The sequence below is a fragment of the Bos javanicus genome, chromosome 22 (genome assembly GCF_032452875.1).
Source record: "Bos javanicus breed banteng chromosome 22, ARS-OSU_banteng_1.0, whole genome shotgun sequence".
In the NCBI taxonomy this organism is placed as follows: Eukaryota; Metazoa; Chordata; class Mammalia; order Artiodactyla; family Bovidae; genus Bos; species Bos javanicus.
Genome location: NC_083889.1, coordinates 14608982 through 14633741, shown reverse-complemented (window position 1 = coordinate 14633741; position 24760 = coordinate 14608982). Strand labels below are relative to the sequence as shown.

At 44.8% G+C, this 24760-nt stretch overlaps 1 protein-coding gene across 4 annotated transcripts; it reads left to right on the top strand.

Annotated features, from left to right (window-relative positions):
* Positions 1 to 1119: 1119 nt before the first annotated feature.
* On the top strand, positions 1120 to 12125 carry LYZL4 (lysozyme like 4). 4 transcript variants are annotated; one of them, XM_061396083.1, is made up of 5 exons: positions 1120 to 1312; positions 2211 to 2425; positions 2526 to 2675; positions 3336 to 3414; positions 12038 to 12125. In XM_061396083.1, exons 2-5 carry the CDS (start codon positions 2287 to 2289, stop codon positions 12045 to 12047), a joined length of 378 nt encoding a protein of 125 aa, XP_061252067.1. In that variant the 5' UTR covers positions 1120 to 1312; positions 2211 to 2286; the 3' UTR covers positions 12048 to 12125. The 4 variants fall into 4 exon arrangements, with proteins under 4 accessions (XP_061252067.1, XP_061252064.1, XP_061252066.1 ...); XM_061396080.1 differs by lacking the exon at positions 12038 to 12125 and adding an exon at positions 5437 to 5690 and having other exon boundaries at positions 2265 to 2425; XM_061396082.1 differs by lacking the exon at positions 12038 to 12125 and adding an exon at positions 5437 to 5690 and having other exon boundaries at positions 2262 to 2425.
* The last annotated feature ends 12635 nt before the right edge of the window (positions 12126 to 24760 follow it).

Here is a 24760-nt window from a genome sequence, read left to right as displayed (position 1 = left end):
GAAGAATGAATGATGATGCATTATCCCTTGGAGAGGGATTATAGCATCAGAGCTTTCAGGGATCCCAGGGACCAGCTAGAGTTGCTCCCTTGGAAACGCTCCCAGAAGCAGAAGGTGGATGTCTCATAGTAGAAATGACCATAACCCTCATGCCTCCAGTCCAGGCCCCCTGGCAGAAGCCTTGTTTGTGGGTAACTCCAAATGATGTAAATGGAGAGATTATCCTGAAGAGTCTGGGTGAACCAATGCAATCACATGTAGCCTTAAAAGTGGACACAGCAGGGGAAGGACAGGCTAAAAGAAACTGAGAAAGTATCATTGACATATACTTGCATGTCCAGTGTCACCTACAACGGCAGGCAGATTCTTTACCACTGCGCCACCTACGAAGCCCTTAAAAGTGTATCTACACACACTGTAGAATGTGTAGAATGGATAGCTAGTGGGAAGCTGCTGTACAACACAGGGAGCCCAGCCTGGTACTCTGTGACGGCCTAGAGGGGTGGAATTGGGGTGGGGGGTCTCAAGAGGGAGGGGATATATATAAATAATTATGACTAATTCATGTTGATGTACAGCAGAGACCATCACAGCATTGTAAAGCCTCAAAAAAAAAAAAAAAAGTGGGAGAGGAAGCAGAAAGTGAGTCCATGAGATACAACAGTGGAAGGGGAGACAAGTGAGATTCAACGTGAAAGAGGGTTTTCAACCACCCTTGCCATCTTTGAAGATAGAAGAAAGAGGTAGAGCCTTGAAAGGCAGATGGCCCCTAGCAGCTGGAAATGACCCTCAGCTGATAGCCAGCAAGGAAACAGAGATCTCAGTGCTACAGCTACAAGGACTGTAGTCTGCCAGCCACCCAGATGAGCAAGGGAATGGATCCCCTTTAGGTCCCCTAGGAAGGAGAACAATATTGCCAACACTTTGCTTTCAGCCTGGTGAGCCCTGTTAGACTTCTGACCTATAGAACTTCGAGATAATACACTTGTGTTATTTAAGCTGCTAAGCTGAAGATAACTTGTTATAGCAGCAATAGAAAACTAATACAAATGAGTTGGTGACCAACTGATCCCTGTGTCGGAATATTCTGGTGCATAGCAACTGATGTCATAGAAAAGATTCTAGAAAAGCAGGTCAGGAAGAAGGACTTATGGTTTGGAAGCTTTTGAGTGAAGGCAAATGGATTATCAAGGCAGTGAAAAGTCCAGAGAACAGAGTGTAGATAGAGCAACTCTCCTGCAATAAGGGAAAGGCTGCCACAGTGGCTGCTCTCCCCTTCCTCTGAGGAGGTACCAAGGGCCTCGGAAGAAGGGTGAGTGAGTGTATCTTGGGCAGGAACTGGGACAGGCAGATTGATCCCTGGCTGCAGGAGATGCTTATCAGCAAATTCACTTACTGCTCATCCGATGACAGTTCTGTTGGGAAGAGGAGGTTTTTATTCATTCATTCATTCATTCACTCATCAAAGATTCACTGTGGACCTACTGTGTCCCAAGGTCTGTTCTGAGTTCTGAGGATAAAGCAGAGAACATGACAGGCCAAGTTTCTGCATGCCTGCCACTTATACTCTGACAGGGGAGGTAGACAAATGAATAAATGAACAAGGACCTTTCTGAAATTTACATATATTACGAAGAAAACGAAAGCTATTTTCTGTGATAGGGCAGTGGGCAGGTGATCCTATTTGAGTTGGTGAGCTTGTTTGAGCTGAGACTGTGAACAGGAAAGGGCAGGCTCTGTGGTGGTTGGGTGAAGAGCAGATGAAGGACCTGTGGTAGAGATGAGATGGGCATGTACAGAGAAAGGAAACGTGCAAGGTGAATGTGACGGCGTGAAGGTGAACGAGGGGGAAAGAGGTGTGAAAGGAGAGGCTCTCTGAGGCTAAGGGACTTCTCTGCCATTTCCAGTGAATCAGTGGCATGTCTGGACTGGACCAGGTCTCCCTGTGAGGACAAGAGACAAGGTCCCTGGAGTTTTGTTTGTAGAAAATCTGGGGTCAAGACAGGATAAAGGTTAAGGCCACAGCTCAGAATTTGTATTCCAGGATAAAAAGCAGTGGTGGAATAATCCAATATGACAGTGGCCATTGTGCTAGTCATGGCGGGACTCTGATGAACTAAGTATTGTGGTTAAGTCAGGAGGGCCTCTCCCTTTTCTGAACATACTGAGTTGTATACCCCCAGACCCACAGCACCCTTCTCTTCTGCCAGGGTCCCTGCAGTCTCAGTGGGGATTACTTGTGACTCCATCCTCTCACCTAGCAGCCAGCACCCTGAGCTTGGGAAGATGAAGGCGTCTGTGGTGCTGTCTCTCATTGGGTACCTAGTGGTTCCAAGTGACACTGCGGTTCTGGGGCGCTGTGTGGTGGCTAAGAAGCTCCATGAAGGAGGCCTGAGTGATTTTGAGGGCTACAGCCTTGAAAACTGTGAGTGGCCCCTGGCCTCCTCCTCACCTCTTTAACCACTAGCTCCTTTCCAGGCTTCCCCAGTGCTCCTCTGAGCCACACCCTGTCTGTTCCATCTTAGGGGTGTGCCTGGCTTATTTTGAGAGCAAGTTCAACCCTATGGCTGTCTATGAAAACTCGCGCAGTGACTTCATTGGCTACGGCCTCTTTCAGATCCGCAACCATGACTGGTGTGACCACGGCAAAAACCGCTGCCATATGTCTTGCTCTGGTAGGTCCCTCCTTCCATGCTGGGGGCTGTGGAGGGTGGAGGGCAGCCACGTTGAGCTCAGAGGGCTGCTTTCCCAGTGACCAGAGTTTACAAGTTTGGAGCTGAAAGGAGGAGGGCCTGGCGAAGGCTGGGCTGAACCAGATCCAGAGTGGGGTCGCAGGAGGCTATGCCGCACTGCCCAGAGTCCACAGGGAGAGAAAGCTGTGGGCTTGGTGGCCTGGGATGCAGCAAGGGAGACTCATGTCCAGATGGGCAGAGGAAGAGGCAAGGAGGAGCATGAGGGGTGAGACCAGGCAGCTCTGGCTAGGCCTAGTATGACTGACACTCTTCCTCAGGGAGAGCAGAGGCTGCCACTTTGACAGGCGGAAGTGATCACTGGGAGAAGACAGGCCTGTAATGTATACCTCACAAGAAGATGATGTGTGTTTATCTCCAGAATCCAATGGGAGAAACATGCAACTGTCTGTAGTAGAGGTGGTACGGGGTGTTGTGATGAAAATATGGTAGAATAAATACCCTGAAAAAACCCTCCTACTAGATAAAATGTAAAAAAAGGAAAAAACCTCTCTCTAACGTGAACTCCTGGTAGCTCCCTTGACATCACTCTGACTTAGCTGCCGAGTGGTGACGTGGTATCATTCCACTTCATTTTCTTCACAGCTTTACTGAATCCAGATTTAAAGAAGACAATCGAATGTGCCAAGACAATTGTAAAAGGAAAAAGAGGGATGGGAGCATGGTAAGTAGCCTGTGTTCCTGACTTTCACCCACACATCAGGTCCCATTAGTTTGTGACTTTAGATGGGTGGTGGTGGTGGTTTAGTCGCTAAGTTGTGTCCAACTCTTTGTGGCCCCATAGACCATAGCTCACTAGGCTCCTCTGTCCATGGGATTTCCCATGTGAGAATACTGGAGTGGGTTGCCATTTCCTTCTTCAGGGGAATCTTCCCAACCCAGGTATCAAACCCACATATCCAGCAGTGCAGGTGGTCTCCTGCATTGCAGGCAGATTCTTTACCACTGAGCCACCAAGGAAACCCATCATGTTGCTTATGTCCTAGAGAACACATGGAGAAGGAAATGGCAACCCACTCCAGTATTCTTGCCTGGAGAATCCTAGGGACAGAGGAGCCTGGTGGGCTGCCGTCTATGGGGTCGCACAGAGTCAGACACGACTGAAGCGGCTTAGCAGCAGCAGCATCCCATGCAAGGCACTAAGCCAGGCATGTAGGTTATACCTGAGCAAATGAAACTGAGTCCCCACCTTTACAGGGTTTATAGGGCAGTGTTGCTTTTCACATGTCTCATACATTTCCTAGTTAGATGTGTAGCAACCAAGATGGAGCCAAGATTAAGATGAAAGATTGTAAAGAAATCAAACCATGTTTTTCTCTCTGCTGGAACAGTGCCCAGCGCAAAATAACCTATATTAAGTTTTTGTTAAATAAATCATAAAATAGAATTGTCATTTTTTAAAAATACTTAACTGTTGGTCCTTCTTGAAACTTACGTTGATATGAAAAGTGAGATAGGGAATCCAGCTTCGTATTTTTCAAATGCTAGTCGGTAGTCTTGACATCACTTATGCCTTAACCCGTTTTCTCACTAATAGATTGCATTTTAAAGAGGGAATCCTCTTGTTAATGTTAACTGTCTTCTGAGTGTTTGAAATATCTTTCATACATAGTCTTGACTTTCCAGTTAATTTGGAAGCTTGGCTGGCCCCCTAGGGTAAGCACTAATGAGATAAAATCATCTTTGTTGTGTGGCACTAAGTAGAAACGTGTTGGGCCAGGCTGATCAAGGCTTCTCACGTCCTCAGAATTCCCAGTGGAGTGAGCTCTTGTTAAGTTAATAAGCTGCGGTGGCTTTTCCAAAGCTCAGATCAGGCTGCTCTGTGAAGCTGGTGTGGACAGGATGGGAGAAGACCCAGGCCACCCCTCCTTCCTCCTCATCGTCCTCAGGAGTCCCATCTGCAATGCCTGCTCAGGGCTAAGGAGGGTGCTGTGATTTCTGCAAATATGTCTCTGCATGCTCTCCCTGCTCTTTGCAGCCACGAGGGGCCAGGGGACCCCAGCCCCTGTTCCAACTGTGGGACAACCTACCATGGAACCTCATACCTGACCAAGGGATGAGATGAACTAACAGGATGTCTAACGGTCTGCAGCTGGCCTGGTGACTCCAACAGCTTCTGGGATAGGAGAGGAGGATGTGGGGTCTGGAAGCTGGCCAAGGGGCTGGAAATAGGCAGGGTCATGTTTACAGACACCTGGGGAAAAGGGTAGAGAAACTCAGTCCAGCTGACCTAGGGTTGAAGGTTGAGGAGCTGGAAGGAATTTTGGAAGGTGAAGGGTGAGACAGGTGCATGGAAAGGTGGCCCTGGCTTAGGTACAGGAGTTCCCATTTCAGAACTAGAATCTGCCAAGTACTCACCACATATGTCACAGAACTTCTCCGATGCTCCCTTCAGGGAAGTTAAAAATGCCTTGCAGGACTGGAGAAGGATTTCACAGTTCACAGCTCAGCCTCCCCATCTCACAGTGTGGGGTTTATGAGAAAGGGGGTGTTGTATAGCGGATGGAGGGAGCACTCGTGCTCACGCCTGCGAGAGTTGGAGGAACCATGGAGAGAGACGTACTTGGGATGCACAAAAGCCTTCAGAACTGTGCCCACTCAAATGCTCCAGGCATCAGGCAAGGGGTGTAAATGGGCCAGTGGGGGAGCCCCGCTGGTTCACTCTCCCCGGTCTTCCTCCCTGTAGGCCCTCTTGGACTCTCAACTGCCAGCATTCTGACACTCTGGCACGGTGGCTGGATGGATGCAAGCTGTAGTTGCTGGGAAAGCCCTCGCCATACTTGCCGCTGGCATCTTCCTAGTGGAGATGCTTTCCTGCTTCACTGCCTTTACTTATCCTGTTGATTATCCCACTGCTGGATGCTCCAGAGGGAAGACGGCAAAAGTTTGCTTCGTTTGGGGATGCAGGATGCAGAATAAACTGCTAGTTATTCAACCTGGCCCAAAGGGCTCTGCTTGTCTTATTGTACTGTGATTGTTATGGTGGACATCATTATTCACCATTAGCATGCTTCCTTATTGTTCCTTATTCCTTAATCTCAGGTGAAGGACTCCCCCCCCCACAAACACTAACTGCTGCTTCCCAAGTAGGGAGATGATGGTACAATTTTTTAATTTAAAACTAGTTTTATTTATTTTGACCACACCCTGTGACATGCAGGATCTTAGTTTCCTGACTGGGGATCGAATTTGGCCCCCTGTATGGGGAGTGTGGAGTCTTAGCCACAGGGAAGTCCCTTCTTGCACTTTTAAAATTAAACAACATACATTTAATAGGTAAAACTTGGAGAGTACAGAGTCATAAAGAAGGAAATTAAAAATGCTCATCATCCCCCCACTGGAAGCAGAAGTTTTCATTACTGTTATGTAGACACAGTTGAGGGTACCGTGCAATAAGGATGGTTAGTGTTAGTCTGTTCATATGCCCTTTCCTACTTCAGGGTGGATGTGGTCATATTTTTTTCCATATAAGCTTGAACTCCTACTGTGTACACAGTTCTGTATCTTGCTTTTTTTCACTTCATATTTGTGGTCTAACATTTCCAAAATTGAAGGCAGGAGGATAAGGGAATGACAGAGGATGAGATAGTTGGATGGCATCACCAACTCAACGAACATGAGTTTGAGCAAACTCCAGGAGCTGGTGGAAGGACAGGGAAGCCTGGCATGCTGCAGTTCATGGAGTAGCAAAGAGTTGGACACGACTGAGTGACTGAACAACTACAATATTTCCATGATTTAGACGGGGATCCCAGCACCGTTTTTAACAACTGCATGATCTCCACTTAGTGGACAAACTATAATGTAGTTTACACACGACTGTTTATACCCGCTCTTGTTACTCCGTTCGATCTATACAAGAACAAAACAAAATGATGTGACTGAATCATGGCCACCTGAAAGTCAGGCAACACTGAGAGCAAGTCAGCCCTTTGTTTTGTTTGCATCCTGGTCTCTTTCAAAAAGCCAAAGAAAGAGCTGCAAGTGAGAATTTCAGAGGCAGAACTTCTCCTTAATCTCAGCTTTGACTGATCAGCTTAATCAGTTGGTTTTGTATGGCTTCCCCCACCTCCAGGGAAAAGGGTGTTTGACAGTTCCTGCCCACACAGCACGAATCATACAGTGAAATTCCTGCTGGCAGCCTCCCTTGCTGTTGAGGTCACTGAGAAGCTTTGGAGACCGTGAGAGCTCCTCATTGAGCTGGGGACACACACCGTCTCCAAGGGTGGGGCTGCATGCGATAATGCACCTGATTTCAACCCAACTTTAACCCAGACATTAATGACCACCTACAATTGATTAAAACTATCTCCTCAAGAGCCACATCCATTGGGCTGCCGCCTCCTTCCAGCCCATTACTTCTGCCATGGCTCGTCATCATCCTCTAATGGCCACTTGTGTCAACATGGGCGTGAGGCTTGAGGACAAAGCAAATGTTAGTGTATTGATCAGACTGCCTTCTCTAGGGTTTCCCAACGCTGTCTCCTGGTGTGAGGCTCTCAAAGCCACTGGTAACAAGCATTACAATGAGCTCTCATCCTGGGGCAAGATCTCGCTGTCTGGTTTATTCATTTATTTATGGTTGTGCTGGGTCTTCATTGCTGCACAGGTTTTTCTCTAGTTGTGGCGAGCCAGGGCTACTCTTCATTGCAGTGCACAGGCTTCTCATAGCCGTGGCTTCTCTTGTGGAGCACAGGCTGAGCACAGGCTGTAGGGCAGGGGGGCTTCAGAAGCTGTGGCTCCCAGGTCCTAGAGTACAGGCTCAATAGTTGTGGTACACAGGCTTAGCTGCTCTGTGGCATGTGGGATCTTTCCAGACCAGGGATTGGACTCATATTTCCTGCATTGGCAGGTGGATTCTGCACCACTGAGCCACCAGGGAAGCCGCCCTCCCTGTCTGATTTACAGAATGATCAAAGCTAGATTTTAAAAATCTTGTGAACAATGACTCCTGGGGTCTCCCTGATGTAGTCAGTGGCAAAGACTCTGCACTTCCAATGTAAGGGGGCCTGGGTTCCATTCCTGATCAGGGAACTAGATTCTGCTGCAACTAAGACCCAGCATGGCCAAATAAATAAGTAAAAATAAATATTAACCAAACAAACAAACAAAAAGACTCCTGTTACTGTTACTTCTATCACTAGCAGCTACCATATGAACTCCAGTTTTATAAAATAATATACTGAGGCCTTTACATGCAATATTTTCAGACCTTGCAAAACCATACAAGGCAAATATGAATCATAACTATATCACAGGTGGGGAAATTGGGGTTTGGAGGGGCTAAAAAACTTGACTTTACTCCAGCCTGGTAGATGATGGGGATGTAATGGGTATCCTCTCAAAACCTATCACTTCCTCACACAGCCCCTCCAAACTCCGGTACTGTATCAGTGTTCATTTTCCATCCCATTAATTAGCTGGAAAATCAAGTCTCCAGTTTTTGAATGAAAGACTTGGTATTGAAGAAGCTTTAGGCAACTGGCACAAAACAATGGGTCACTGTCAGAGTGCTCAGAGGCTTGAAATTGAGGCCCCAGGAGATGAAGTAACTTTCTCAACTACAGAAAAATCAGTAAAGAAGGCAGTGTGGTGACTTGTAATGTTTCCACACTTGTGTCACCATGAAAATCACCTGCACTGGCTGTTAAAATGCTGATTCCTGGGCCATGCCCTTTCTGGCCTGGGAAATATTGATGCGCACCAGTTTCTATGAGATGGGGAATGTCTATTACCTCCATTCTGCCTTCTAAATGTCTGCAAATGTAGCTCAGTGGAGAAGCCAAACCTGCATCTGAAACCCTATTGGTACAGGTATCTCCCAGGCCCCCAGCTCCTCCAACTTCAGGAATAACAGAGAAGCAGGGGTGTTGCTCATGATGCCTCCATGGGAGATTTATTTACTACAACAAGGGGGAAGTGGGAGGGTGGGACGAGTTGGGAGATTGGGACTGACATAGGTACACTGTTATGTATAAAGCAGATAACTAATGAGGACCTACTATATAGCATAGGGAACTCTACTCAATGCTCTGTGGTGACCCACATGGGAAGGAAACCCAAAAAAGATGGGATATATGTATACAGATAACTGATTCACTTTGCTGTACAGTGGAAACTAACACATTGTAAAGCAACTATACTCCAATAAAAGTTAATATAAAGAAAAGAGACAAAAAGGATTGTACAAATCCTCAGAGGTCTGATTTTATTTGGTTAATTTGTTAAGTACTTATTGTAGCAAAAAATTCTAATGTACTTTGTTTCTTCTATTTATGTGTTTATTTTTGGTTGTGCTGCATCTTTGTTTATTTTTAAATGAAGGATAATTGCTTTACAGAATTGTGTTCGTGTGTCTTTGTTGCTTTGTGCAGACTTTCTCTAACTGCAGTGAGTGGGGGCTACTCTCTAGTCATGGTGTGCGGACTTCTCATTGCAGTGGCTTCTCTTGTTGAGAACACAGGCTCTAGGCACACAGGTTCAAAAGTTGTGGTGCATGGGCTTAGTTGTTCTGTGATATGTGGGTTCATCCCAGACCAGGGATTGAACCCATGTCGCCTGAATTGGCAGGCAAATTCTTATCCACTGTGCCATCAGGGAAGTCCACTTTGTTTCTTTTGATTATTAATTTTTACATCACTCTATAAGCTCATAATATAAAGAGCAAAATAGACATTACTGTGAAAGAGATGACTGCTCATTGTCAGTGGCTTTGAGAGCACCACGCCAGGAGTTGGTCTTGGGAGACCTTGCCACTACTGCATCTCCGGGAACAACAGCTCACAAATCTGGCATGGATGAGCCTTCATAGGTTTTGTCTACACCACATGTCCTCACCCTCTTCACCATCCCTGAGAGATATAGGGGAGAATCCAATTTTGATAACATCCATCATATTCTCTGTCCTTGAACTGAGGGGCTGGACCTTGGGTTGCTGAGTCATGGACAAGTCAGTTCACTAAAGAGGTCATCAGCAAACCTACTGCTGAGTCCACATACCTGCCCCTGGCTCCTACCTGTCTCCAGCCTTTGGTTGGCTGTTCCTTTTTACTCTGTGGGATCCAGCAGTACTTACACAGTGTGTACTCCATCACTCAGTTGTGTTCAACTCTTCATGACCCTTTGGTCTGTAGCCCACCAGGCTCCTCTATCCACAGGGTTTTTCAGGCAAGAATACTGGAATGGGTTGCCATTTCCTCCTCCAGGGGCTCTTCCTGACCCAGGGATCGAATCAGTCTTTTGTGTCTCCTGTATTGCAGGCAGATTCTTTACCACTTTGGGGAAGTATTTATATAGTATGTACTGCTTTTTAAGATAGCCAGAATAGGCTTGTCTCATATGCCATCCTAAGAAACTTAATCCAATGGAGAATTAAAAAAAAAACACACTCCAAAAACCAAAACCAAGAAACAAAACAGCAGATGGTTTATAGCAGTGAAGGTTCAAAGAGATGCTATTATATAGTCAAGGTTCCCAGCTCTGTGTCTGCACAAAGTAGGTCATCAATATGCACAATACGTACCTCATCTCCCTTCCTTGTTTCCTTCTCTTGGGTGGCTACTCAAGAGATATACTCATTACCTCAAGAGGCCAGAAGGCTCTGGAGTGTTGTCCTACTGTTCCAGGAGCCCACAGTCCTCTGCCCATCTCATCTCCATACTAATGCAATTTCTGAGCATGATATATCGTAATTGTGGCAAAAAATTCTGGAAGATTTATTAAGTTCCCTAGTTCTTATAGGTCAGAGAGAATTTCTTATAAATTCTTGCTTTTGCTAAACACTTTAATATGCCATTGTCTAGGCAACAGAATTTTCCTCAATTAGATTTTAAGGCTAATAGGGGGAAGAACTTTCCCCCTTCCTCTCCAACACTATCAGGAAGGGCCATAAGTCCTGATCAAGAGCAAAATTTGCTGGTGCCTTGCAGGGGAACTTCAAACGTGATTCTGTTTTGCAGCAAAACTGAGTCCTACCTCCTGCCCCAGACCTGATGTCTTGCTGAGGCAGAGGGGGCTGCCAGTAGAAAGAGCCCTCAATCACAGTGGACCCACAGTGGAGTCCCTGTCCTGCCCAGAGAGTCTCCCACCAGGGGACACTGACCCCTGAGAATGAGTCATTCATCTGGTTCTGATCATCAGCCACATAAGCTCAGAAATTCCATCTTTTACATCCCAGAAGTTATTATTGCTTGAATAAACATGACCAGTGAGGGAGCTGAGAACAAACCAGAATGAAATTTACTAATTTCAAGCAGCCTAGAGGTTGATAGCAGTGAGGGGAGAACATTCTGTCTCTGGAGGCATTGCTCCTCAGGAAGCCAGGTTATTCACTGGTGCCTTGGTGAACATGAACTCAGAAAGCGAGATATTAATCGTTCCAGGCTCTTCCTTGGGCAGAGGTTGGGCAGGCCCCACGAACATGCAACTTCTGCCTCTCCTTCAGGCTTCCCTGGTCTATCAACCTTCACCGAGGGACCCATTCTCCCCACAAAGGGGTGACTCCACTGTGGGCCTGAGGCCTCTGCACTTCTGTTTACTGGGTCTCGAGCTGATTTTCTGGTGTAACTCTCAGGACATGCTTAATTCCTTCCTTTCCACACTCTTGGGTCTCTTTTTTTTTTTTTTCCGACTGCACTATGAGGCATGTGGGCTTCCTCATAGCGTAACTCAGTTGGTAAAGAATCTGCCTGCAGTGCAGGAGACTTGGGTTCGATCTCTGGGTGGGGAAGATCCCCTGGAGAAGAAAAAGGCAACACACTCCAGTATCCTTACCTGGAAAATCCCATGGACACAGGAGCTTTGTGGGCTTCAGCTCATGGGGTTGCAAAGAGTCGGGCACAACTGAGCGACTAACACTTGCTGAGGCATGTGGGATCTTAGTTCCCTGACCAGGGATTGAAATGCATGCCCCACTGCAGTGGAAGCCTGGAGTCTAAACCACTGGACCACCAGGGAGGTTCCTAGGGGGTCTCTTTTAGTCATCTGCAGATAGAATTTGGTTTGGATGGGCCTTGAGAGTGGGCAGGAGGGAGGAGTTAAGGTTGACTCAAGTTAGAAATTTGGTGGCAGGCTGGGCAGTGGCACCATCCTGAGTAGCGTGACAACAGTCCCCGTGTACGGAGGGGCTGTGCTATGGACCTCAGAATCATCACCTCATTTAATTTCCCAGTGTTCCTATGAGGAAAGTCCCAGTATATTTCCCAATAGGCTGAATGGCAACTTTGATAAATTCGCTTGTTTTGTTTAATCATTTCGTTTTAATTGAAGTTTTCATTTTGTCTTTATAGCAGCATTTAAAAGGAGCATTCAGCGCGTCCTTGCTCCCATTTCCTGCTGCTGCTGCTGCTGTCGGAGCCTAAGGGTGGAGAGAGGGAAGATGGAGGGAAGGGAGAGTAATATATTCTTTAATAAGGAGACTTCTTATGAGCATATTCTTCATTCATGCTTTCTTATTCATACGGGTAACGTATTTATGAGAGTCTTCATAATAAAGAGCACAGTCTTGTGAACGTATTCTCCTTATATATCCCCCAGCCCTCACCCCAGCCTGCCTCTCTTTACTCCTCTTTCTCTCCTTTAATCCCCTCCCCCGCTTGGTGCTTCAATCTCCAGTTGCAGCAGCAGAGAGCCTGGAAGACAAGAGCTAAATATCCCATAAAATCCTGTTATGGGGACCAGATGAGAGTTGATCAACAAAAACAGGATCCTTCAAAGAATCGAGTGATTTGGTGAATCACTTATTTGGCAGGCCGGCTCTTAGTATTTTGGGCAAAGTGAACATTTCGCTTGGCTTTTGGCAAACTGCCCAGGTTAAGTGACCTGAAGTCCTTTTCCAGATAAGGAAGCAGAGGCTAGGGAAGTCGAGGAAGTTGTCTGAGGTCACAGTAACAAATGTGAGATTCACAACGTTAAAAAGGCTGGTTAGAGCATGAGTTGGTGTCTTTGTGTTATTCAGCAGGATAAGGCCGCAGGAGAGAGGACAGAAAACCCAAGGATGGTTTCCAGAACTGAACTGGGGAAACTGATTTTCTTCTTTTTAAGAACAGTTAAAGATAAATTTGTATTTTAATTTTTAAATGGATAAGAGAGAGTATCAAATAAAAATTCCATTGAATTCATCTAAAGAAGTTGCTTTTTAAGTGTCAAAACCTGAAATGCCTACAAAGACTGGGAAGGTGAGAAAACAATTGAGGGGGTAAAGGGATTAGAAAAATCTAACTTACTCTAAGAAAAAACAGTGCAAAGTGTGTTGCTACCTGGCTCCTGTTACTTGGCATCTAGGACAGGGAGGCATTAGAGATGGGTGAGGTACTGTGGTAAGTAGAAAGGGGAGCTGCCATCAGTATTGTAGATCCTCTGATTATTCAAAAGGAGCTGGGAATCTTGATTTTGATATCAAATCTCCCTAGCATAAGTGTAACTTCAAATTACTTTTAAAAGTAATTTGTAGGCCAATGTAGGGCTTTCCTGGTGGCTCAGATGGTAAAGAATCTGCCTGCAGTGCAGGAGACCTGGGTTCAATCCCTGGGTAGGGAAGATCCCCTGGAAAAGGGAATGGCAACCCACTCCAGTATTCTTGCCTGGAGAATTCCATGGACAGAGGAGCGTGGTGGGTTATAATCCATAGGGTTGCAAAAAGTCAGACATGACTGACTAACACACACACACACACACACACACACACACACACACACACACACACACACGTGCACACCAGTGTAAGCAAACTTGCATGGTGGATCTAGTCTCTAAACTTGTAGTCTTGTCAGTTAGTGGACATGGAACCATCACCAAGTCTGGAATTTGAATCAAAACAATGGTTTCCACGTGGCTGTGGAGATTCTGCAAATTCTGATTATTCTAAAGAGTAGATAAAGAGGTCAAGAAATGACCTCAATTGTCACAAGAATATAATTTTGCTACTAAAAGGAAATCAATTTCAAATATACCACCTTGTACATGGAGTGAAGAATTTAAAGAGCAGGCTTTGGAACCTGAGAAATCTGGTGCTGAATCGCAGACCTCTCTCTTAATGCCCTGTGCAGCCTTGAGCAAGTCAATTAACCTCTTGGTGTCTTTACTTCCTTATATCTGAATTCTTATGAGGCTTCAACACAATAAGATATAAAAATCAAGATAACTGGCACATGGGAGATTCTCAAGAAATGGTGCTTGCTAAAATAGCAATAGAGATCATTATCACTGATGATAATGATCATGATTATTATCAGTACATATATTTATAAACTCTGAGGAAAGTGCTAATTAAACTTGTGTTCTAAAAGCTCTTTTCCTGGGTGATTTTTCCATGATACTGGAGAGGCATTTTAACGTTACTTTCTCATATCATTATACGTATATTTGGAAGTCACAAAGCCTAGCACTTTTTGGTAATTCTATCTGCAAAGCACTCAGGGAACTCAAGTAGTCCATTCAAATCCAAGCTCAGTGGGAATTTCTGACATTTGACTTATACAGCATAAGACATCTCCAAATACTGATATCCACTGGCCTTTCAGCAAGGCTTTTCCTTGGGAGGATTCACATAGAATTCAACCCTTTTCTCAGGCATAGGGCTCCTTAATTCTGTTGTCCACCTCTTCCATGTTGCCCATCTCTTATTGTGCTATTCAGCTCAGCTCAGTCTGCAATCACTGCATTTTACAAGTGGTAATCTTCCAGGCAGTCCTCCCAGGCCTTGCTTGTGCACACACACACGTGTATGTGTGCTATCTCCCGCTTCCATGGTTGGGGTGAATCTAAAGAGCTGGTAGTGAGTGCCGAATGAGGGCATGTGTGGGAAACAGGGACCCTTATGTTTTGAAAAGAATGAGGAAATCACCATAGTCCCAAGTCATTCCTGCAGAGAGAAAGCTGATCTGCCTCACACCCTGGCCAGTGCCCAGGAACACAAGACTTGGGGCTCCAGAACACTTGATGACAAATGTCCACGATCTATCACCTCATTCCTGACTCATTCCTCACCTCCCAGGGCCATCTGTACCAGTTTCTGGTTTTTAAGTTTAAAAAAAAAATTTCTTTTTTGGCTGCACTGTGCGGCATGTGGGATCTCAGTTCCCCCAACAGGAATCGAACCCTTGTCCCCTGCACTGGAAGCATGGAGCCTTAACCACTTGACTGCCAGGGAAGTGCTGACTTTTATGTTTTGCGTCCTACTTCTAGACCAAGTTCAGACCGGGTATGCTGACTTCTCCTGATGAGCTGTGTGCCCTTAAAGCAGATACTGTGGGTGTCTTGCTTTAACCATTCCCGTCCATGATGTCCCCAGCAACTGCAACTTGCTGCTTTAAGAAGCCTTTCTCTGACTACTTAAACCTACTTGACACAAGGAGCAAGTAATGCTGGGAAATTAAGTCCTGCTCCCAGCAGCCCTCAACCAATGGTGGATGGTCACCAGGGTAGACGACTACTCCATCTTGCTGAGGTGTGTTCCACCTGCTTTCCAGAGGTCCCAAAGGGGCTGAACTCTAATTGCTCACAGGGGTATCCCACACATTAAACACTCCCTTTTCTGACTCACTTCCCCATTCTCACACTGATACTTCCCAAGACCACCTCACAAATAGTCTCCTTGGCTCTGAGGGAGCCCAGCCTGAGACAGCCCTCTGTCTCAGGATGTCTCAGGATGATACAGAGAAGCATCACCCTCACTGACCACCTTTATGTGTCAGACACAATATTCACCTCACGTCAGCTCCCTGGGGTGGATGCTGTTAAAACTCCCACTTTACAAGTGAGAAAATGAGGCCACAGGGTCAGCAAGTGGCAGGGCTGGGATTTGAACTCACATCTTTCTGGCTCCAAAAGTCCCACGGGTCCCATCACAAGATACTCACCTGATTCCTTCCATCTCTCCTGCCTATTTAAACCTTGGCTACCAGGACAGAAGTGGGCATGGTTGACCAGTTACTGTGAGACCAATTATCACCACAAATAAAGAGCAGGAAATTATAAATTGGGAACCAAGTGTACCAAGACAGCTTGCTCCAGCCCACAGAGGCAGGCAGGCAGCACCATTATTTTGAGAATCCTCCTGGGCACAGAAAAACAGCCTTCATGTCTATGGAGGTTGGCACAGGGATGCTGATGTCCTCCCCAGCAACAGGCTGTGTAGGAAGACCCAGTGGAAAAACCCAGCCTGGACCCTCTCTGGTCTGTCACTTCTTATAAGAAACAGAGGACTAACAATCTGGAGTCTGGGCTTCTAATTCCCACCCTTCCCTTAATCGTCTGTGTGAATTTTGGCTTCTTGCTTCCCCACTCTGGACCTTGGTTTCATGGGTTACATGTCCTGAAGCTACAAGCACAGACCAACACAGTCCCCTCAACTGCTGCAGGAAGGGTTGAGTGAATTTTAAGAGTGGGGTGCTTCATTTGAAATATTCTCCCAGGTGTGTATGCCTAGTAGTGGGATTGCTGGGTCATAAGGCAGTTCTATTTCCAGTTTTTTAAGGAATCGCCACACTGTTCTCCATTTGAATCAGTTCTAATGAGGTGGATGAAACTGGAGGTGGAGTTCTAATGAGGTGGATGAAATTTACAGAGTGAAGTAAGCCAGAAAGAAAAACACCAATACAGAATACTAACGCATATATATGGAATTTAGAAAGATGGTAACGATAACCCTGTATGCGAGACAGCAATAGAGACACAGATGTATAGAACAGTCTTTTGGACTCTGTGGGAGAGGGAGAGGGTGGGATGATTTGGGAGAATGGCATTGAAACATGTATAATATCATATATGAAATGAATTGCCAGTCCAGGTTCAATGCACGATACAGGATGCTTGGGGCTGGTGCACTGGGATGACCCAGAGGGATGGTACGGGGAGGGAGGTGGGAGGGGGGTTCAGGATGGGGAACATGTGTATACCTGTGGTGGATTCATGTTGATGTATGGCAAAACCAATACAATATTGTAAAGTAATTAGCATCCAATTAAAATAAATTTATATTTTAAAAAATGAAATGTTCTCCCATAATGCTTAGCCCGTGGCTGACCCCAGATCCAATTTCATCCTCGGACAGGGTAAATAAAATGGTGTCCCACTTGGGCTCTCTCTGCTCCCCCTTGAGTGATGGCCTCAAAGAGGTCCCCCTGGTAGGGGAATAAGTCATAGCAGCTCGTAGAAAAAGGTAAATCTCCAGACTAGAGGTAACTGCTTCCAGTATTGCAGAGGGGAAGGGCATGCCCAGAGAACCAAGAAGGGCTTTATAAAAAGACATGCTGCTTGGCTGAAGTCCTGAAAGGTATATAAGACTTTTTTTTTTTTGAGATGAAACAGGATGTTCCAGACAAAGCAAAGGCCCCTGACATTGATCGGGGCACACACTCTTTCATTTAGAGGCAGCAGAGGCCATCAGAAAACAAAAGGATAATGGGGAAAGGCTGAATTCAAGCATTCAGATTGTGTGAGAGACCTTCTGAATTCAGACAAAAGAATGGGCAACTTCCCAGAGGAGACTTGGCCTATGAGCTCTACCAGTCAGGACTATGTGACAAGCCACAGAAATCAATTCTAACTGACTTTAGCAAAGAGAAGAATTTATTAGGAGGATGTGACGAAGCTTGCAAAATTGAAGGAAAAACTGACCAACCAGTCTCAGAAAATACAGAAATCAGGACATCTAGAAGGAAATAATGGTAGGAGTAATGAGCAATGAATTTGTCAGATTGTGCCACAATAAAGCTGCTTTAACAAACAGTCCTCGACTCTCAGTGACTCTCAACCTTTGATTTTTCCTGTCCAGGGCCTGGGGGTTGGCTGGGATGGCTCTGTTTCAGGCTCCAGTTAAATTCAGGTGTGTAATACATGTCTCCTCATTCCCCTTGGACTTGGGGCTACCTGGGGCTTGTCTTTTCATAACAGAAAACAGAAGAGTAAGCCAAACCACAGAAGGACATTTAAGACCTCTGCTCCTGTCGTATTCAGTAATACTCCATTGGCCAAAACAAGTCCCGTGGAGAAAGAGAAGGAAAAATAAGAAGGTGGAAATTCATGAGGGATGTGGGTACGTATGTGTGGGAGAAGAGGGTGGTTTTTCAAGAAAGATACTATAACTACTAAATAAGAGCAGTTTGTCAGCAGAATTACAACATGGGGGTGGACAGCCAGCCAGAGCCCCCTACTCTCCTCAGAACCTCAGTGACCCCAGCTTTTTCCAACTTCCTGCGGAATGCCCTGAAAGTGTTAATATCCCCTAAGCCTCATGGTATGGGAGACCCTCAGGTGGTTTTACATATTCCTGCTCAGACCCAAGTGAAAAGGCTGAACCCCCAGGAAGCAGCCTTCATATTCAAATTCTTGAGTGAAGTATTGAGCCCGGTGGCCCCCAGTATTGATCACTGGGGAGCACCAGGGGTTGTCTCAGATCACTCAGGGGTTGTGGCACCCAAGTCGAAAGCACCGAGCTTCTAGTCACTCATCAGGATGGGGAGCAAAACTCCCCGAGGTTGTCCCTGAAGCCATGCCCCTACCCCAACTCTGCATCAGGACTCTGTGAATCTGAGGTTCTCCTGGGAAAAAAATCTTGGCTCTTCTTTCTCACTCAATGCTGTGCCTCTGGCTGCTCTCGAGCTCAAAGCTAAAACTTTTCATTCCCCGGGTGATTTTCCTCTCTCGACCAGGCCACAACTTAGGTTTCTATATGCAGAGCGCTGGTTGCTAGGTGACAGCCTCGCTCTGGGTTCCAGAGGCAGCCAAAGCAGATATGGACTTAAGAATCTGAAGCTTCCTCTTTCAAGACAAAATATGAAAGTTAAAAGAGGAAATAAGACCCTAAATTAATTGGAGGGTTATATAACAACCAGACACAGTCCACATGCCCTTCCCACCACCCTGCCAAGACCAGTGGGATATATTTAAATGTATTTTTCAAAATAGGGGGGAAAAGTAGGAAGTTGAACTGATAAATATAGTTGGCTCTTTTGATTGGGAGAGGAACCTTCTAATTACATCGCTTTTCTAAGCTCTGTCAATCAGATCTACACCTTCATTAGCCTCTGAGTCATTAGTGGGACTTATTAAAACAATTAGAGCTGCAGAGAACTGCAGCCGTAAGCAGTTCTGACAGCTGTGTTGGAGATTTAAACTTTTCATTAAAATTGGATCGAGGCTCTTACAAATCAATACGGAATAGGCGAGCATTTCAAATGATAAATGAGCAAAGAACGTGAATAGGCAATTCATACAAGAACCACAAATGGCCAATAAACAAATGAAAAAAGTTCCAATTCATTGGCAGCTAAGGAAATATATTAACCAGAATGAGAAAGCATTTCTCAAATTTATTAGATGACAAAGCATTTTAAAAATGATAGTATACAGGATGGGCAAATATACAGAACATCTGCTAATTCTGACACACTGTTGGAATGTGGATAGAGCAGATCTTTCTGGAAAGTAATTTGGCCACATACTGAAAGTGGTAAACACATAAGCATATTTTGAATGAGCAATGTGGTGTCCTTATTTACAAAGATGTTCACACTGCAATGTTTATAAAAAGGGAAATTTTGAAAAAATATCTAATGGTGGGATGATAGTTAAGTCAAAAGAAAGCATTTAATCCTACAAACCATCTTCCTCTGGACGTGGTACGAAAGTGGTCAGGGAAGAGGGGCTAGTTCTCATGAGTTGAGCACACATGTGTATCAGGTAGATTCCATGCAGAATCAGGGCTGGGCTTCTTGCCCCCTGGGTGATGGCTGCTTTAGCAGTTGCTTTTCTCTTTTGCTAAGAAACCCAGGGGATTGTAGAATGTGAGGTGATAACCCAGGGTGGAGTTCCTACCTTCAGCCTCACCCTTGGACCCAAGGCCCTGAAGATAAGGCTGCCTCTTATCACGGATTCATTTTTACTGTCTTTCAAGGCCTGGACAACAGGTGTTTATAGGTGGGCTCAGCTGGAGCTGAGTGTTGATTTTGCTTTGGAGGAGTCACATCCGTGCAGCCTGTACATCGACAACCTTCATTCATTATGCATGAGGTTGGAGACCCAAACAAAGAGCACATTCATGCATGGCCTGTGGGAGTTGATTATCCATACAGAAAAATGAGGAACATTTTCTCCTGGAAGAGTGAGCATTTATCATCACTCTGTTTTTGTCATCATCCTAGGCTTTAATTCTTGTGCAATTTTGTACCTTTCAGTGCTTCATGGTTAGAAATGAATCAAATTCAACTCACCACATCAACCAGGAACAGCGCAACCCAAGGACTCAGAGGACAGGCCTGTGGTGTGGTGGGGAGAGCACTGATCAGGAAACCCGAAGATGAGACCTGCCTCCAGTTTTCTGTTCCTTACTAGCTTTGGGTCTCAGCTTGCTTTTGTAATCTATAAAATAAGACATCTGAATGATATTATAATAATCAAGTGTAGTGTCTAGTATATCATTTGTGTCAAATGTAGCTGCACCAATATTTACCCACCAAAACTCAGATAGGCATGAAATGTAATTTTCTTTGTGTATGCATGTTTCTCTATGTGAGTGTATGTTGTATATGGGATATATGACCGTATATAATGACCACACACACACATACATATGACCATATCTTGCTTTAAAGTCATTTCCCTCTGAGGGCAGAAAACATCTACATCTATCAGTGAAAGGTAAAACTCTCTCCTGATTTCAGTGTCCCTTTTGTGTAAATATTTAGTAAATTCTAAGTTCAAACTTCATGTCTGGAATGACAATGCTCATCTGTCACGGAGTCTCCTTAATCCCTTTCTTTTCCAAGGAAAATGCAAATCAAAACTATAATGAGATATCAATTCACACTCACTAGTGTGGCTGTAATCAAAATGACAAATAACAAGTGTTGGTGAGTATGTGAAGAAGTAAACCCTCAAGCAATGCTGGTGGGAATGTAGGACTATGCAGCCACTTAGGAAAACAGTCTAGCAGTTCCTCAGAAGGAATTAATATGACCCAGTAATTCCACTGTTGGGTATATACCCAAGAGAAATGAGAGCATGTGTCCACACAAACACTTGTACATAAATGGTCATAACTTCATTGCTAATAATAGCTCCAAAGTAGAAACAACTCAAATGCTCATTGACTAATGAATGGATACATTAAATGTTGTATATCCATATAGTGGACTATTTAACAACAAAAGGGATATAATACTGATATATGCTACAATATGGATGAGCCTTGAAAGCCTTATGCTAAGTGAAAGAAAACATCACAAAGGACACATATTATATGATTTCATTTATATGAACTGTTCAGAACAGGCAAGCAGTAGAAATAGAAAGTAGATTGATGGTTGTCTAGGGTTGAAGGTGATGGTTAGGGGACATGGAGAATGACTGCTAAAGGACATAGAGCTTTGTTTGGGGATGATGAAATGCTCCCAACTGATTGTGATGATGGTTGCATAATTCTGTGAATAAATATCCTAAAACCCATTGATTTATCAAGACTGTGAACTTAAAGAGGATAAGCTGTTTAATATGTGAATTCTGTCTCAAGAAAACTCTTACAAAAAGTGAAGAGATGGTCTCTTTCCTGTGATGTTAAACTGGTAGAATAAAAACTTGAAACCACAAATGACCATTTTTGCCTATTTCTGAAGGAAGCCAACACAAAAGAAGGCAAAGACAAGGGTCGAGAAAGTTTCCTGTAGATATTATCTGGGTCCCTGGTTCAGCCATGCCTGAAGCCATATTCTCTGGTGACTTCTTTGGTTATGCGAATCAGTTAATTCTTCTGTTTTAAAACATTTTGTTTTGAGTGTCTCTATCTTATAATTGAAAATATCCTCACTTGTATAGCAAGATAGGCAACCTGGCTTTGTAGCATTTACCTTGGTTACAATTCCAACTCTAATTTGGAACAAAAAATCCAGAACTTTCTCAGCTACATAAACCTCAGTATGGGTAAGAGGTGCCTGACTCTGCACACAGGTGTACCGGGCTCTGAGAAACACCTGCACTGAGCCCACTCCTCACCAGGGATGAGCTTGGCTGGGACCCCAGTGACCTGAAGCCCATAGTCACAGGCCAGCCTGTGACTGATTTTGACACGAGGCTGATTTTGCTGCAGGGGTAACTATTTCAATTGCCACAGCTTCTTACTTGAAAATATCTCAGATGCTCAGACATAAAGTATGCAAACTCATTAAAGCCACGGAACACTTGAACCGGAGATAAAAAGTTACACAAACCTCAGTTTGTTTCTAAAAAGCTATGTGAAATGTATTCAAGTTATTCAATTTAGCAAAAGCAAGACCTTAAAAACAGATGTTTAAGCTAGAAGAAATCTAAGGCATTATCTGGCTCAGAGGTTTCTGTTTTCCAAACTGAGTTAATGAAAAAAGAAAAAGAAAAATACTTTCCTTCCTGTACATTTGAAGTAACAGTATTAAACTCAGATTTCACTCTGAAGAAGCATTAGGGTGGCTTCCTTGTGGATCCAAAGGTACCATGGGCTGGCCATGCAGGGACCACCCATTTTCTTACTCAGACCAAACACCATCATCTTATTAAAACTCATTTTAAGAGCAGATTTCATGTTAAAATTTAATCACACAATTTGAGTTCATCAGAAAGTGAGAATGAGGTATTCAAACTCACTCCAGTTTGAGTTCATCAGGAAGTGAGAATGCAGGGACCACTCATTTTCTTACTCAGACCAAACACCATCATCTTATTAAAACTCATTTTAAGAGCAGATTTCATGTTAAAATTCGATCCAAAAGTCTACAAATAATAAATGCTGGAGAGGGTGTGGAGAAAAGGGAACCCTCTTACACTGTTGGTGGGAATGCAAACTAGTACAGCCACTATGGAGAACAGTGTGGAGATTCCTTAAAAAACTGGAAATAGAACTGCCTTATGATCCAGCAATCCCACTGCTGGGCATACACACTGAGGAAACCAGAAGGGAAAGAGACACGTGTACCCCAATGTTCATCGCAGCACTGTTTATAATAGCCAGGACATGGAAGCAACCTAGATGTCCATCAGCAGATGAATGGATAAGAAAGCTTTGGTACATATACACAATGGAGTATTACTCAGCCATTAAAAAGAATACATTTGAATCAGTTCTAATGAGGTGGATGAAACTGGAGCCTATTATACAGAGTGAAGTAAGCCAGAAGGAAAAACATAAATACAGTATACTAACGCATATATATGGAATTTAGAAAGATGGTAACGATAACCCTGTATACGAGACAGCAAAAGAGACACTGATGTATAGAACAGTCTTATGGACTCTGTGGGAGAGGGAGAGGGTGGGAAGATTTGGGAGAATGGCATTGAAACATGTGAAATGTCATGTATGAAACGAGATGCCAGTCCAGGTTCAGTGCACGATGCTGGATGCTTGGGGCTGGTGCGCTGGGACGGCCCAGGGGGATGGTATGGGGAGGGGGAGGGAGGAGGGTTCAGGATGGGGAGCACGTGTATACCTGAAATAAAAAAAAATAAATAAATAAATAAAACCAGAAAAAAAAATTTAATTACACAATTTGAGTTCATCAGAAAGTGAGAATGAGGTATTCAAACTCACTCCAGTTTGAGTTCATCAGGAAGTGAGAATGTAGGGACCACTCATTTTCTTACTCAGACCAAACACCATCATCTTATTAAAACTCACTTTAAGAGCAGATTTCATGTTAAAATTTAATTACACAGTTTGAGTTCGTCGGGAAGTGAGAATGAGGTAGATGTAGGGCTATAGACTGATGGGCAGCAAACAGTCAGGCTCACGGTGGGTGGTGGGGGAAATGGAGAGAAAAGGCAATGTGTCCAAAGCTCAGGAGGCAAGAGGAAGAGTCTAAATCAGTCAAAGATGGAGAAGAGAAGAAAAAAAAAAAAGATGGAGGAGAGGGAAGCTCTAAATCAATCAGGTCTCCATCCAGGGCTCCAGTGAGAGTTGGGACCAGACGGGTTGGGTGGGAGACTGGAGAGCAAGAACCTAGGAGTTTGGACAAAGATCTGGGTCAGCAGAAGACAGGGAAGGGACAAGTCTGAAAACCAGTGGAGCTCAAGGCCAGCAGGAAGGGTTCTCGAAGCCCCAACTCTGGGCTGAGGGCCACCTGTCGGGACAGACATTCCTGGCTGGGTGGGAAGTCAGGGGCCACTTCTTCCTGCACCTGAAACTGGCTCTACCAAGGGCTCTCTTCCCACCTTGACCCAGCCCCCTGACCCCTAGTGCCCGGCTCTGCGTGCTGTGGATTTGGACCTGGCTCCTGTGTTCAGAAGTTGGCATCTGATTTCCAGATAGTCACCCTGCCTGCCAGAGCTCTGGTCTCCACCATAACTCACCCCACAGCTTAGAGCCTGAAACCTTCCTCTCACTCCCAGTCTCACGGTCACTGTTCGGTGGTGGCCATTGCCCTTTCCCTCCCCCCATGTCACCTCTGCTCCCACCAGACTGTCCCAGTCTTCCGGAGACAATTCCCTCCTCCAGAAACCTGCCCTGTCCCCTGCAGCTTGAGTGAACAATACTCAGACCATGATCTGAGCTGCTCCTTTGGCCCTTACATTGCCCGTGGGTGTCAGTCATCTGATTTGTGAGCCGTCTTAACCTCTCAACTAGAGTGGCAAGTCAACAGAAAACACTTTCCTTGCAGCCTTTATATCACTGACACCCAATAAAGGTTTCAGTTGAGTGAATGAGGCCATTGCATAGAGTTTTCTTTTCCAACTGGCTTCTCAGCCTGATTGCAGGAGACTTTTGTTAACAAGCTGTTCTAAATAACATTGGTTTGGTATTTCAGCATTTGGAACTGCTTATTGGGCTCTGGGTAGAAACCAAACCCAAGGGTGCCTTTCAAGTAAAGGACCCAATGTTTAAAGCTTACAGTGAAAATAAAATAATGAATACCCAGGAGGAATCTTGAAGTCAGGGCTGGAAAATCAAATTCGTTATAATTAATTTTTGTCCAGCTTGAGAGCTATGAAAGCAACTCAGAATGTCCCTCAAATCTAATCAACAACCTCCAGGAAAGGAATAAAAGACT

Excerpts from the sequence above, each read along its gene's own strand:
- LYZL4 (XM_061396080.1), top strand. The coding sequence starts at position 2,287 with ATGAAGGCGTCTGTGGTGCTGTCTCTCATTGGGTACCTAGTGGTTCCA. Across the intron at positions 2,676-3,335 it reads CTGCCATATGTCTTGCTCTG|CTTTACTGAATCCAGATTTA; the intron begins GTAGGTCCCTCC and ends TTTTCTTCACAG. Across the intron at positions 3,415-5,436 it reads AAAAGAGGGATGGGAGCATG|GCCCTCTTGGACTCTCAACT; the intron begins GTAAGTAGCCTG and ends TCCTCCCTGTAG.